Source organism: Haliotis rufescens, unplaced genomic scaffold, assembly GCF_023055435.1.
Source record: "Haliotis rufescens isolate VD_foot unplaced genomic scaffold, xgHalRufe1.0.p SCAF_45, whole genome shotgun sequence".
Lineage (NCBI taxonomy): Eukaryota > Metazoa > Mollusca > Gastropoda > Lepetellida > Haliotidae > Haliotis > Haliotis rufescens.
The window spans coordinates 2,475,373-2,490,904 of NW_025964168.1; the positions used below are offsets into that span (position 1 = coordinate 2,475,373).

A 15,532-nucleotide genomic window follows, 5' to 3' on the forward strand; every position below is an offset into this window, starting at 1 on the left:
TCAGTCACAAATAAGAGAGGATGAATTTGATTTGACAGAACAACTTTGCAGGCTGTTCTAAGAAGTTAACTAGCTTCACTTAAACCTCCATTTGCTTCAAATGCCTCTGTAAAAGTCAGTCTTCATTGGGGAAGTGCACACCCACTTATCTTGTCCCAGCATCATGTAATTATCATCGTTTACTCATGAGAGACCTTTTATTGAATGTACGACTCATCTGGTTAACAAATTGTAAACGTCAACACGATGCACAAGAACAAATCTTTCTGTAAAATTGTTATGACAGCTTCTGACTCCAAGAGGTCAGACTGTCTGGGCTGTGGGGGAGCCTAGTGGTAAAAGCGTTCACCCGTCACACTGAAGGTAGAGGTTCCATTTCCCAATGGTCAGCATTAGAAAAACTAGCACTCATCCTGTAGTCCTTGCCAAACTGACCAATGGTTAAGGTATCGTAAGGACTTGTAGAAATTTGCCATTTTGAAGGGTTTTGCTGTATGTGATCGTTATAAGGACGAGTGGACTAAAAATCTTGGTTTCTATCGCTATGAATATTGCCGATGTGATGCTAAACTTTAACTCACTCACTCTATCGCTATGGTACTATATGTGAAGCCCATTTTTGTTGCCCCAGCTGGGATATTGCTAGAATATTGGTAAAACCAGTGTAAGACCCAACTCACTCACTCATTATGTGTAGGCTGACTGCTTCACAAGGATCACACAGTAACAGTTGTCTTCTAAGAGGCAATCAGAACTGCTTTGCATGAACATGCATGTTAACTGTTGAAAGTTTTGTAGGCCAAATATAACTGCATAGTATTCAAAAGTTTATACAGCCTGACCCCCAAAACATCTCTGTCCACTGGCCAGGATGTGTTTTGGGATTTTACTGGTCTCACGATTCAAACTAAGTGGCTGGTGAAGATCCAGGGTAGAACAGGTCTTCATCAATCCATGCTTGCCTTAAAAATCGACTATTCTTGTCACAAGAGTCAACTAACAGGATCGGGTGGTCAGGCTCCCTATTGCGTGGATCGATGTTCATGTTGTCAATCACTGGAGTGTCTGGTCCAGACTCGAATATATTCAGATTACCATCATATAGCTGGAATATTGCTGAGTGCGGCGTTAAACAACAAACAAACAAACAAAAATCAGACTAAGTATCCCCCAAAATGTGTCTTGTTTTAATGTAGCAGTCCAACTATTATGTCATCTTCAACAAGCAAATGTCAAGAAAAAGCTGCATCCCTATATACTGAAATGTCACGTTCCTAAGCTGTACAGTCTTTCAATTTGACAAGTTGGCATGTTCTCACCCAACACAATGATGTGGTCATTTACCATGATTGAGACAATTTTACCAATTCCGTCAATTCCAAAGGAGTACACAATCATATACTTGCATAACTGCTGGCTACGGTCCATGCACTTGCACTGTTCTTGATCCAAACATTTCAAGTGCAAATGTTGGAAACATGCTGAAGGAATTAAGTGCTAACAACTGTTATTTAAATTCTTAGTGATACTGAGATTTAAATACTCTATAGAATTCTCTTGTGTAAATGGAAGATCTTGGGAAATCTTTCACGGAGGCACATCTGTACCTGTGTCAAAGAATTCAACTTTCAATAGATTGGTAATGCAGGCATCTGCTATGAATTGATTGACAAGGTAATCAAATTCACATCAATTGCTAGAAATTGTTTATCATGTTGTTGCCAATTTTTAAAACCACTTGTGGTTGAGACACTGATGAATGGTAAAGCTTGAAGTGAAACACAGGAAGAATCGGTGTCTATGTGATATACTGGATGAGCATGTATGTGATACAGCATTGGACTGTGTTAGATAATGTGTTGTTTGTTAGTGAATAATATATTGCATTAGAGTGGATGGAATATATAGCATTGGAGTGGATGAGATATATAGCACTGGGTGTGGATGAGATATATTGCATTAGGTGTGGATGAGATATATTGCATTGGGTGTGGATGAGATATATTGCATTGGGTGTGGATGGAATATATTGCTTTAGGTGTTGATGGAATATATTGCTTTAGGTGTTGATGGAATATATTGCATTGGAGTGGATTAGATATATAGCATTGGGTTTTGATGAGATATATAGCATTGGGTGTGGATAAGATATATTGCATTGGGTGTGGATGGAATATATTGCATTGGAGTGGATTAGATATGAAGCATTGGGTTTGGCTCAGATATTTTACATTGGTGTGGATTTGATATATAGCATTGGTGTGGATGAGATATATTGCATTAGGTTGGATGAGATATATTGCTTTGGGTGTGGATTAGATACATAGCATTGGAAGTGGATGTGATATATTGCATCGGTGTGGATGAGATATATAGCATTGGTGTGGATTAGATATATTGCATCAGTGGGGATTAGATATATAGCCATGGTGTGGATGAGATGATAAAGCATGAGAGTGGATGAGATATATAACATAAGATAGGATGAGATATATAGCATTAGAGTGGATGAGATATATAGCATAATAGTGGTAGAGATTATATAGCATAAGAGTGGATGAGATATAAACATAAGATAGGATGAGATATATAGCATTAGAGTGGATGAGATATATAGCATAATAGTGGTAGAGATTATATAGCATAAGAGTGGATGAGATATATAACATTAGAGTGGATGAGATATAAACATAAGATAGGATGAGATGTATAGCATTAGAGTGGATGAGATATAAACATAAGATAGGATGAGATGTATAGCATTAGAGTGGATGAGATGAAATAGCATAAGAGTGGATGAGATATATAACATTAGAGTGGATGAGATATATAACATAAGATAGGATGAGATATATAGCATTAGAGTGGATGAGATATATAGCATTGGTGTGGATTAGATATATTGCATCAGTGGGGATTAGATATATAGCCATGGTGTGGATGAGATGATAGAGCATGAGAGTGGATGAGATGATATAGCATAAGAGTGGATGAGATATATAACATAAGATAGGATGAGATATATAGCATAAGAGTGGATGAGATATATAGCATTAGAGTGGATGAGATATATAGCATATAAGAGTGGATGAGATATATAGCATCAGAGTGGATGAGATGATATAGCATGAGATATATAACATAAGAGCGGATGAGATATATAGCATAAGAGTGGATGAGATGATATAACATAAGAGAGGATGAGATATATAGCATAAGAGTGGATGAGATGATATAGCATAAGAGTGGATGAGATATATAACATAAGAGTGGGTGAGATATATAACATAAGAGTGGATGAGATATATAACATAAGAGTGGGTGAGATATATAACATAAGAGTGGATTAGATGATATAGCATAAGAGTGGATGAGATATATAACATAAGAGTGGATGAGATGATATAGCATAAGAGTGGATGAGATATATAACATAAGAGTGGGTGAGATATATAGCATAAGAGTGGATGAGATATATAACATAAGAGTGGGTGAGATATATAGCTTAAGAGTGGATGAGATGATATAGCATAAGAGTGGATGAGATATAGCATAAGAGTGGATGAGATATATAGCATAAGAGTGGGTGAGATATATAACATAAGAGTGGATTAGATGATATAGCATAAGAGTGGATGAGATGATATAGCATAAGAGTGGATGAGATATATAACATAAGAGTGGATGAGATATATAGCATAAGCGTGGATGAGATATACAGAAAACTACAGTCAAAGGGACAACTAATTTTAGTTTGTTATGACAGTAGTTCGTTATAAGCATTTCAACATGTCCTATGTTTATTAATCTCATAATGACATAAAACGCATAACAAGTAAACAAGTGTCATAGAGATATTAATGGCACAGTTTTATTGACATACAGACACAAGTGTCACTTGCCATGGAGTTGTCTTACTTGATCACCCATTTGTGGAAAATTCTCTCGTCATCCATGTTTTGGAGTTGAATTTGTGATTGACTGGCAAACTTTAAACGTTTTGAAACGCCTTAGATTCTCGGATTCGGGCGCTGTTTTACTATTGTTAATTGAAGAAATTAATCACTTGCTTTTTAATTGTTTATTGCCACTTTAAACAGCCGTGCATGGCCGCAGATGTTTTGATTGGCTGATTGGTAACACGTGAGCACCAGCAGAGATTAACAGTTTGTTATAAACATAAACATTTTAACAGAGTACACGCGGGACCACAAAGTGAATTCACTATATCTGTTATTTCATCATAAGCGTGTTCCTCGTATCCAACAATTTTATATAATAAAATATACAGCAAATGGCCGGGACCATAAAAACAGTTTGTTATATTCATCAGTTCATTATACAATATTAAAAAAAATATATATAAGGATGTTCGTTCAATGTAGCTTTCTCTTTAGCATTGTAGTGGATAAAATATATTGCATTGGATTGCAACAGATATTGCATTGAGTGTGGATGGAATATCTGGCATCGGTGTGGATAAGATATATTGCATCGGTGTGGAGCTAGTAGATATTAAAAGTATATCACAGGCAAAAGAGACACTTGAATTGACATTTTAAGAAAACAAACATTTCTATTGATGTTTACGAAGCCTTCACTTTAAGATGAACTTATTCCCATGTGACCAGGTGATGTAAGAGATTAGAAATTAATTTAATTTTTACTATCCCACTAAAATGATCAGTTACATCGTTGCCGTCAATGTTAAGTGATTGTCCACAAAGAAATACAATCTAACACCGTTGTCTCAAACTTTAATGTGTCAAATTGCGGCTGTCTCGAAGTTAACGTTTGGTCCCTACATATTCCTTCTTTTTTCATCATTTTCGGTTGCCTCAAACCTCGGATAACTCGAAGTATTTACGTAGGTTCCTTCAACTTCGACCCCACAGTGTTTGACTGTATCACTAGGCCTTCCTGAAGTCTCTGACTAACACTTATGACACTTGCGAACCCAGACACGTAATATGTTATGGTTGTGATATAATACTTCCCTAACCTCTATTGCTTAATTACTGCTAAAACCTTTTTCAGTAAGGTTATATAAGTGACAGTTATCACGCATTTCAACATGTGGCCACATACAGAGTTTGCTTTTATCACCTTCTTAATGAGTGACTTCAGGTGTTTGGGCCATGAAGATAGTTTTTTTCAGTTTTTTTTAGATTGGACAATGAAGATCTGGCAGAAGTTAGTGCTGGTTATCACTTTGAATATTCAGATTGAAATCCCAGCCCTCCCAGCACTCATTATGCATTTGTAATTGTTTTAATTTCAAAAATGATGTAATGTTTCTTAAGCCACTGAAACAACTGACGATTGACGTCTCTTTTTAAGAGACTTTAAAGGTGAGGTGAGGTGAGGTGAAATGGGGTTTAACGTCGCGTCCAAGATTATTGCACTTATATAGCAACGTACATGCCGTGTATTTGTGTGTGTGTGGCTGTTTGTACTAGTCCGGACTGATGCCGATTTATAGTGCTAGCACACTGAGATACAGTATACTGACTCCGAGCCAACCAGTCCTTGTTTTAGCCCCTTAATGCCGAGCGCCGGACAGGGTAACAACAAGTACCATCTTTTAACGTCTTTTTGTATGACGTGGCTGGGGATCGAACCCCAGACCTTCCGCTCTCCAGGCAGACGCTCTACCATTAGACCACGGAGGCGGTCCCAGACTTTAAAGAAACAAGGCCCATTTGATAAGAGATGAAGGATACATGACTGTCAATTTCATTAATTTACACCGGTTACAATGTCTTATTGTCATTTCATTAATCATGACATTGCCAAAGAATATAATTATATCCTTCTTTTTCAGTTTCTTAAACATATTTTTGGGTAAGAATTAGACATGATAGTAGATCAATAATGGTTCAGACTATAACATGTTATATTTGGGATTACACTTTCGTAGTAATTGTTCAGAATTAATTACCTTTTATGGGATCGATCTCGCCTGCATTAGTAGAAATGATATGCCAATATGATATTCTACTTAAGAGTGGATATGTAAATTTGATCTGAAACAAGTTGTCTTTAGTTCAAACTTTTAGACTTAAGAAGTTAGCAACTTTTTGAAGTTTCAAAGCAGTCATATCTGAAAGTTTGTGTGTGCAGATGTATCTTGTTTGTAACTATCATTACATATTCTTACTATGGATGCCCATTTTTAAAGTCTTTAAATATCATCTGTTGCTTTGGATTTGAAAGAAAAACATGGCTAGAAATTTTCAAACCGATTTCTACAAATTTTGTTTATGATTATATGTATCTTGAAATTTCATCAATACAATTTTAATTGAAGTCATATTTCTGGAGAAATTTTAATATTTATCATGATTCTAACAATTTTGTTTGGTTATCTCCTCATCGTTAAGTTTCTCACTCAACTTTAATTAACTTTTACCTGGTACATTTTACTAACATTTGTCTTACATGTTTACTGGTTTTATCTGTATGGAGTGTTACATCAAAAGAAATTTTTACATCAAAAAGTCATTTATATTTTTTGTCCATGGTACTTTCTAATTTAATAGTCATAATGCATTCACTGAAACTGAAAGTGGTTAAGATTATCCATACAGGTTATGAGTTTATCAGGACAAGATAGGCGGGGAAGATGTTGGACTGTGAAAGTAATTAAATACCTTGTCTGCAATGAGAACAACAGACCCTCTCTTCACCACACCACACTCAACAAGCATGCTTGGTTAACCCGAGCACCTTATCCTGATCTACAAACCCATTTTATCATCAATCACACATTAGTCCTTAATCAAGACAATTAATTTTAACAAGCTGCTGACGCCTACAAATTTTATCTTTTAGATAATCGCTTGTCTTTATGAAAGTTTTAAAAGTTTGAAAAAGTATAAAATCATTTTATGACATACCTAGACTTGTCCGATCCTGAATTGAATTCCGTGGTTCCAAAGGTCAGAAAACCATCCATGGGTATGTGAAATGCTATGGGTTCCACTGAAGATCCCATAGTATCCGGATGGAGTAAATAGGACTGGTTGCTAAACTACCATCACAGTGAGTGCTGTCCCACTGGGTTCTCTATGTTTCTGTGCAGAGAGTGGAAGAGGGATGTGTCTCACCGGCTCTCTTAAAGGCACAGTGTGTATGTATGTCTGTCAGCTGTTACACACCTTTCATACACTACACGCAACATGTGCGTCCAAACAAAGGGGATATTCAGACAGGCGGTGCCAGTGGTTGATCCTGATGGTGATTGGAGGGGGTAGGAATTAACAGTGATGATGGACTTGGGATGGATAACTTTTGAAGATGTGACGGGTGGTGGGATGGCTATATCACTGCCCTGCCCTGCCCTGCCCTGCCCTGCCCTGCCCTGCCCTGCCCTGCCCTGCCCTGAACAGGAACTTTTTAGAAGGAAGTGCAAAAGAACTTTTAGGAAACATTATGACACAGTTCACTCAGGACTTGCTGTATTTTCATGAGAGATTCAAACACAGGTTTTTAATATTTCTGAAAACTCATATCTAGTTCTGAAAAAGAAGTAGTGTAAAATTATTGTCCCCCTGAGATGGTTTGTAAGACCAAGTCTTTCAAAGTATGTTTATTTCTGCCACATTTTTAATCGCAGAATATATGTTCCTTTAAATTTTGGCTAAATTTGTCAATAATTGCCAACAGCTGAGGGGATGATGTAAATCTGGCTGGGGTCCATGCAGGTAGCAAAAGTACTGTAAGTCCCCATGGACCCTAGCATGGTGATCCACCTTCAGATGCTGGCGATCTATAGCCCTTTTTTATATTGTAAAAAATGTTTCGTGACTATTTAGTGATACCTTTTTATTGTTGTATGCTAGTTTTAAACATTAAATCTGTGATATTCTAGTAATTTTACTGTCCGTCGCTGACAGGTTTTTATTTGGTTTAGATATATGTATAAATACTATATAACTTCTCGTCATGATATGGCTGAAATATTGCTGATGTGACGTAAAGCATAAACTCACTCACTCACTCACTCTGAAAAGGATATGGTTAAATATTTTTGTTAAGTTGTCTTATAATATATTACCCTGGTATGGAAAGAAGCCCAGGGAATATCTTGAAGAAGTCTTGACTGACCAAAATATGAGACCCACCAGAAGAAAAGAGCTGTGACGTCACAAAGAAAGACGTTTGACGTCAACTTACTCCCGTAATAATTGCCACGTTTGCGGACTGTACAAAAATATCTCATTTTTCATTCATTAGTTCGCAATGTAACGGAAACATTCTTTCAAAAAATTCTAGCACACATGTCTGCTTTCAATTAATCAGATATTATTTTCTAATAACTGCAGTCAGTACATACAGAGTTTTCAGTCTGAAAAAGGGACTTTGCAGAAAATGAGGCCAATGTTTGATGCTATGTGTCTCTGTAAAAAATATGAATTGAAGCTTGTGGGTTGTATTTTTGTGGTCCTAAGATATTGTAGTTTTGAACTATATCAAGAAGTCAAAAAGTAATTGTTCACCAATAAGGTCTCTTATTTCATGGTCAAATATTATAAACCTGTAGGGGATTTCTTGGCTATTTTTGGTATCAGGGTCTGTATGAGAAACAAATATTTCCAACTCTGCTGGACAATCCAAGTCTGGGTTGGCATGAACCCAATTCTCTAAAACGAAAGTTTGCGTCACACACGCTTAAGTGATTATACATGGCACTGGTACTTGAGCTCGAGGATGGAGATGTGATAGGTAAGCTGTGTGGTGTAATTGTGGTATTATGTCCATTATAAGTGATGCGGATGCTGTCAAAAGACGTAATTAACCTTTCCGGACCAAGACCATACAGATATTGGGATTACACAAATAGCTGTGTATATCTCTTGGTTGTTTTGGCATTGATAAAGTCCTGTGTTTATTCATCAATAATCTTGTCTTTACTGATAATGACATTATTAGCTGTTCATTTAATCAGCTGCACAAATATAACAATAAATCTTGCCACTGTTTATCAGGAACTAATAAATGTCTTCAACTGATACTTAAAGAGAAAGTCAAAACTTCTTCTGTTTTGGGGGGGGATTTGATAAGTTTCTCAGATGACAGCATCCGTTGATGTTAGTCAACCAAGTTGGACCCCAAGGTTACTTTAGTCGCCTTTTTAACGGTGTAGACTCGCAACCCTCTGGTAATTTGACTCAATTATGCACACCGGTTTTTAAGTTATACCTCCCTTTAAAACACAATAAATATAGAAGTAAATTCTTATGAATATATACATCAACACTAATAACTTCGCAGGCTGCTTATTTAATCATTTTCACCAAAAAAAATGAACACAACAATACAGAATCAGTGACATCATTCAGCCCACTAATGCAACACAAGACCCACCGGTTGTCAACCAATCAAGAATCAGTCGTCTGTTGTAGGTTGTGGCCTAATACTTTTTAGTTTATGGAAACATTAATGTGACCGAAATGTCCACAGAATGAGTGTCTTGCCATGTGTTTATTTCGCCATATCACTCCCTGATATATCACTTCACAGTGGTGACATATTGAGTACAAATACTGTCGTTAAAGGACCAGCTGCTAATATACAATAGTTGGACTTGGGCAGTGAACTCTAACTCATACCAGCATTACAGCTGACACTGTTCCAAAGTGGTATTAAATCTTACTCACAAGCTCCCATGTTGAAGGTAGCCTGTCTCACAGTCACTGAATCATTGTTCTCCCTTCAGCCAAGCCCTCCCTTTAATGCTATAGCTCTAAATGAAGCAAGTCTAGATTTTCCTCATGTTCTGAAGGTCCAATCTCACTGGGGCTCCTTTTCAATTAAATTGGAGTTGTTTGTCTTTCAAAAACTTATAGAGAGTCAATATGTTTAAGGTTGAAATGGTCTTTTCCTGGTACTGAAGCTACGAGCTGTCTTGGTGTCGGAGATACAGATGTCCACAATAGTCACCCAAACCAGCAATAGCGATCAGCTGCACCAAAGTGCTACGCTTAGGGTTATCATTTTTTTGAATATATATAGTAAAAGCTGCAACTAAAATAACAAGATATTTAATATATTATTCCTGATAAAAAAAATAGTTTTAGATACAATTTTTCCCAATTCTTGCATTAAAATCCTTTAAAGTTATATCATTGGGTATGTTGACCAAATCACCGGTAGATTCCAAGAAAACGTGTGTACAGCTGATTGCTGTTTCCGGCTTAGTTTACGATTAAATCACAAGGTAATCTTAATCCCTGCATGTAAAACAATGCCTAGCAGAACAAAAAAAACAATTTAAATGGTAAATCAACATGTCTGGTGATTTTGTTATCTCAAATTTCAAATTTGTGCTGACCATGTTTCTTATCACCCGTTTGTTTACCAGAATTAGCTGAAGGGGTATGGTGTAATATTTTAGTGAGCATAATATCTATTTTAATAATAATGTTTTTGTTTTCCAAATTACTAAATCTGCTAGAGTGGGATGCGCATTATACTTGGGTGCGAACTATACTCATGAAAATACGCTACTTCTACAAGTTCTAAGAAGTACGATACACGTTTTGGGTGACCATTGTAAACAGACATCAGACATGAGCAGGCACCAGGGACTCCAGGAGAGGATCAGCAGTAGGTGGTTGTGGGCGGACCCGATTGGATGACCACAGGAGCCTCCATCAGGACTCCATCAACATACCAGCAACTATTTACATCAGTGGTAGCTGTGGTAATTACATCTCAGGCTGATCCTCTCGTGTAGCGTCTGTATATGCCCCCAGTCACTTAATAGAGTATGTGTACATGAGATTCATGGCTGTTTCTCAGATCTTTGGTTTCCATATCTGTGGTAGATCTTACTATGGCAGGGCTACAAATGTATTGAATTAGTAAGAATTTTGGGGTGTTAGTGACACCATCTTCACTTGACAAAATCCCAATGAATAATGGAGGAGTAATGTATAAATATCACCAACTCACCTGAATGAACTGTTACAATACTTGTAAAATAATTGTGACATTATATGTTATAATAATAAAAATATGATGCACTGAATAATATAATTGTGGTTGAATTTACACAGCAATGTCATCATCTAATATGTTGGACAGGCGCTGTGCATATAAATTGTTATTGTAGTTGGTCTTTCTGGTGGAAGCCTGCTTGTCCACACCCCACAATCTGGAAACCAAGCTTACCCAGAAACCCTGATGACCAGATGAATGTATAAAATATAAAAACATGACTACAGAAAATGTTGCATTTATCCTGAATTTGGATCTGGAGATGGTGAATTTCACTCACCAACAACCATGCTATTATGCTCCACTTGCCGGACAATGCCAATGCATAATGATGTTTGTTTAGTAGGTCATCACATGGCACAATCTGTTCTTATTCGTTTGTTTTCCTTGAATAAAGCGAATATGCATATGCATCTGAGTTTTTGGTAAAATATTTTGTTTAAGATAAGGGGAGCTAACTCTGGTCTGTTAGTTTAATGATTCACATACCTTGACATTCATTTATCCAGACAACAAGTATCTGGATAAGCGAGTTCCACTGACTCGTCTCATATTAAAAACACAGGTCTGTGTACTCGCGGGCAGATGACCACAGAGTACGCTGATCACTGGGCGGATTAACGAGACTGATCAATGAGTGATTTTGGTAGTTTGTTGCAAATTAGGTGTGTCGGAGTCGGAGTGAAAGACTGTCGGATTAACGTGTCCAAATAGCACTGTTTAATCAGTTCCCATCATTTGTGTCAGATAAAGCCGATTGTTGGATTAACAAGTGTCGGATTAACAAGACTTGACTGTATTTGAAAGGGCTATGGTAGAGAACTAATTGAGACCAAGTAGATGTATGGAGAGAACAGCAAAAGAAGAAATGAATCTTCAACCTGTCTTGAATGGCAGAGTTTAGATACTCACTCTTCTCTAGGAGAGATGGATTATCTTCCTCTCACAGTCTCCAAGTTACGTATGAGCACTTAGTTGTAATTCTGTAAGTGCCTTACTGTGTTGAATAATGTCAACCATACTTGTATGAATATAGGTACTTGTTGTTACGCTGCCTGGCGCTTGGCATTAAGGGGATAAGACAAGGACTGGTCGACTCGGAGTCAGTAGAGCTTGCACTATAAAACCAGCATTAGTCTTGGCTAGTTGGCAGCCTAGCTCATACTTCCACACGCATCGTTATATGAGTGCAGTTATCTTTAACGCGATGTTATGTCCCATTTCACCTCACCCCAACACCACAGTTATCGCAAATACCTGCACAGATACATATACAGGATATATACAGACACATTCAGGCCCGATTTCTGGATAGAAACTAAGTCTGAATTTTGACTCCAATTTGAGAAAACTCAACAAAATGCATTTCTCAAATAAACCAGTTCAATTTTTTACTCAAATTGAGTTCAAAACCATGCAAAACTTAAGTTAACCTACATGGTAACTTATATTTTATTCAGACAAAAATGGCTATTGCTAATAGATTTAATACCTGCACAGATACACAAAGAGTACATAAACTCATTCAGATCACCCAGTTGGGACAATCCTGTTCACGCAATGACAGCTAGGTTTAAGCCATAGTGATTGACACTAAGAACGTCTACATATGTTATCTCAACATTTTGATACCGTGGGAAAGTGGTTGGAAGACAAAGATGGATGTAAATGTCAAAGATTGTCTGATGAATGATCAAACCAGCTCCCAAGACGGAAGACGTCTGCTCACCTATTGTAAGTTCTTCTGTACCGCCCGGTCAGTACCTCTCATCACACTGTCGGATGAGCATGCTTCCATTGCATAGTACAGAACAGGGGTAGTGATACACTTTGCAGCGATGTCAAATGTACTAGATAGTGATGTTGCAGTACGGAACACATCACATCAAAATTGACATTTGTCACATTGAAGAGCCACATGTATCACCAATGGTATCATCTTCTAGAGGCAAGGGCGTTAACTGACTATAAAAGTCCAGTTTCCACTCTTGCCGAACTAGTCTGGAATTTCCAGGCTTGATCGTAGCGCCACCAGTGTCTATTATGAGTTATGTCCCTTCTATGTTCCTCCTATTGACCAATCAGATTCTATCTCTCATATTACTTGCATTTGCAACCCGTGAAGATTCCGGGGTAGAATAGGTCTTCAGCAACACATACTTGGGTAAAAGGCGACTATGCTTGTCGTAAAAGGCAACTAACGGGATCGGGTGGTCAGGCTCGCTGACTTGGTTGATACATGTCATCGATCCCAATTGCGTGGATCCATGCTCATGATATCAATCATTGGATTGTCTGGTCCAGACTTGATTATTTTACAGACCGCCGTCATATAGCTGGAATATTGCTGAGTGCGGTGTTAAACAACAAACAAAACAAACAAACAAAACTTGCATTTGCTTTAAACAAAATGGCGGCGCCCAGTCAAGATAATCTGCTCAATAATCAAGATTTATATTGTGATAAAACGGGTCTTACCCCACGAAGTGCCTCAAGTCACTATGCATAGACTGGTTAGTACAGCCAAAGTGTACCTCCATAATTGCAGCCTAGAACGGCAAAGGTTGAAATTTGACTTTTATAGTCAGTTAACTCCCTTGCCTCGGGAAGATGCAACGGCATGGGCTTGATACCCGAAACAATATTTTATATGTGATATGTGTTTCTTGTTGTTAAACACAGCACACTGCATCCAAGTCAGCGAGTCTGACCACCTAATCCATTTAGTTGCCACTTATGGCCAGCATGAGTTGCAGGGGACCGATTCCGAGCCAGGAATTCCCATGGGAATTTTATGAAGTTAACTCGGGCACGCCTGAAATCTCGGTGAGATCGAATCCAGTTTTTCCTCGATTGTGTTTTCAGGTTTGTGATCACCATACCTGTGCTCATGGGTTTCACCAAAGTGGTAAACGTCTGAGACCTGCATCACTTCAAGCTTTACACCCACATTAAGCTGATATCACTATTTAAAGCAGCGTCAACCCCAACTCACTCACTATCATGTTCAGGAATTATTTGGAGTCATATCATGGATTGTTATCAATGTGATAAGACCACCTGCATGGTCTAGTGGTAGAGCATCTGCATCTGTCCGGGGTTCGACCTCATGGCCGCCTCATAACAGAAGATGTTAAAAGATGGTACTTGTTGTTACCCTGTCTGGTGCTAAGCATTAAGGGGCTTAAACAAGGACTGGTCGGCCCTTGTTATGTCGAATGCGATATATATATATATATATGATACGGAAACCCACTCAACGCATAATCTCTATAAATACATGATATGATACTCTTACCTTCTCGTTCTGTGGCACGACATATCACGATGTACCAAGCCTTGGATGGACATCTTTGAGAGACATTTTTAAAGCTGTTGTGAGTTAACAATTAAACTTCTTTAATGAATGTGACATTTCAGTGCAGGGGCTAGTACCTCTGTGAAGCATGTGTTGCTTTATAAAGGTATCAGCACCTGTACCGAAACGTCATAAATATTTTAAAATACAGAAGTCACAGCTTGTCAGAAGTCCTCACTTCATTACCATAACTGACTGAAACTACGATTACAGTGTGTTTATTTCCTGTGTGTGAAATTATCTAGGTTTGCTTTAAAGCTATTTCATTATGTGTGTTACGTGAAAACAAATTTCATGCGAGTGTCATTATCTTGCCGTTACAATTCCTACAGTTTAGGTATCAGTATAAACCATTTTGTATGAAAGCGCCGGAGCGTAATGAGATAATAGAGACCATTTCGATTCTACATCCCGCCATCTGTTGCGTTGACATGTTTTGAACGTTTAGAAATACAGATCACTGAAAGTTATATTTCTGGCTATTCTCTCAATGTGACTGTCCTGTACATAAATCAGATCTTTGATTTGTCCATCCAAACATGGTGGCATGGTACCCCAGTCTTCTTAGGCGCCATAATTTGCTGTGCAGAGTTGCGTCCCTTGGGCCTAAGAAACCTCAGGACGGCCTAGCCCTGGACCCAGGGGGGCTTGCAGCCCCTGCACCCTGGCTTCTCACTCATTTAGGGTGGGTTTTACCAAAGTGGTCAACGTCTGAGACCTGCATCACTTCAGGCTTTCCTCCCACATTAGGGGGCACAGGGGGCCCAGTCGTCTGAGGCGCCGCAGGTCGCTGTGCAGAGTTGCGTCCCTTGGGCACGCCAGAAACCTATGTTTACGGGTTCGATTCCTGGTTTGCCCAGATTATGTTTCTAGGTTTGTCAGCACCATACCTGAGCTTGTGGGTTTCACCAAAGTGGTAAACGTCTGAAACCTGCATGACTTCGGGCTTTCCTCCCACATTAAGCTGACACGCCATGATGTAACGGGAATAATGTAACATTAATTAAAGTAACATTACATCTAACTCACTCACTCTCTCCATTAAATTATGGAAAGCCGTAATTAACCAAGCTAAACAATTCTGCCAGACTTCACTAGTCATTCTTAAATCAAAAGTCAATTGTTTACATGCTCCAAGAATGGAGTGATGGTGGGGTAGCATCGTTGTTA

The 15,532-nt window shown here is 38.1% G+C and overlaps 2 protein-coding genes across 3 annotated transcripts in view; one reads left to right on the forward strand and one right to left on the reverse strand.

The window, feature by feature from the left end:
- Positions 1-7,098, reverse strand: part of LOC124145878 (FMRFamide-activated amiloride-sensitive sodium channel-like) — a 31,146-nt gene extending 24,048 nt beyond the window's left edge. For both annotated transcript variants that reach the window (XR_007218208.1, XM_048383134.1), the window contains exon 1: positions 6,900-7,098. Coding sequence is in view for 1 of the 2 variants with exons in the window: in XM_048383134.1 (XP_048239091.1) it covers positions 6,900-6,997 (98 nt within the window). In the remaining variant the exon portion in view is untranslated. The remainder of the gene's footprint in view (positions 1-6,899) is intronic.
- LOC124145877 (integrator complex subunit 13-like) overlaps positions 1-15,532 on the forward strand; it is a 414,821-nt gene that overhangs the window by 61,321 nt on the left and 337,968 nt on the right. The gene's annotated exons all lie outside the window — the stretch shown is intronic.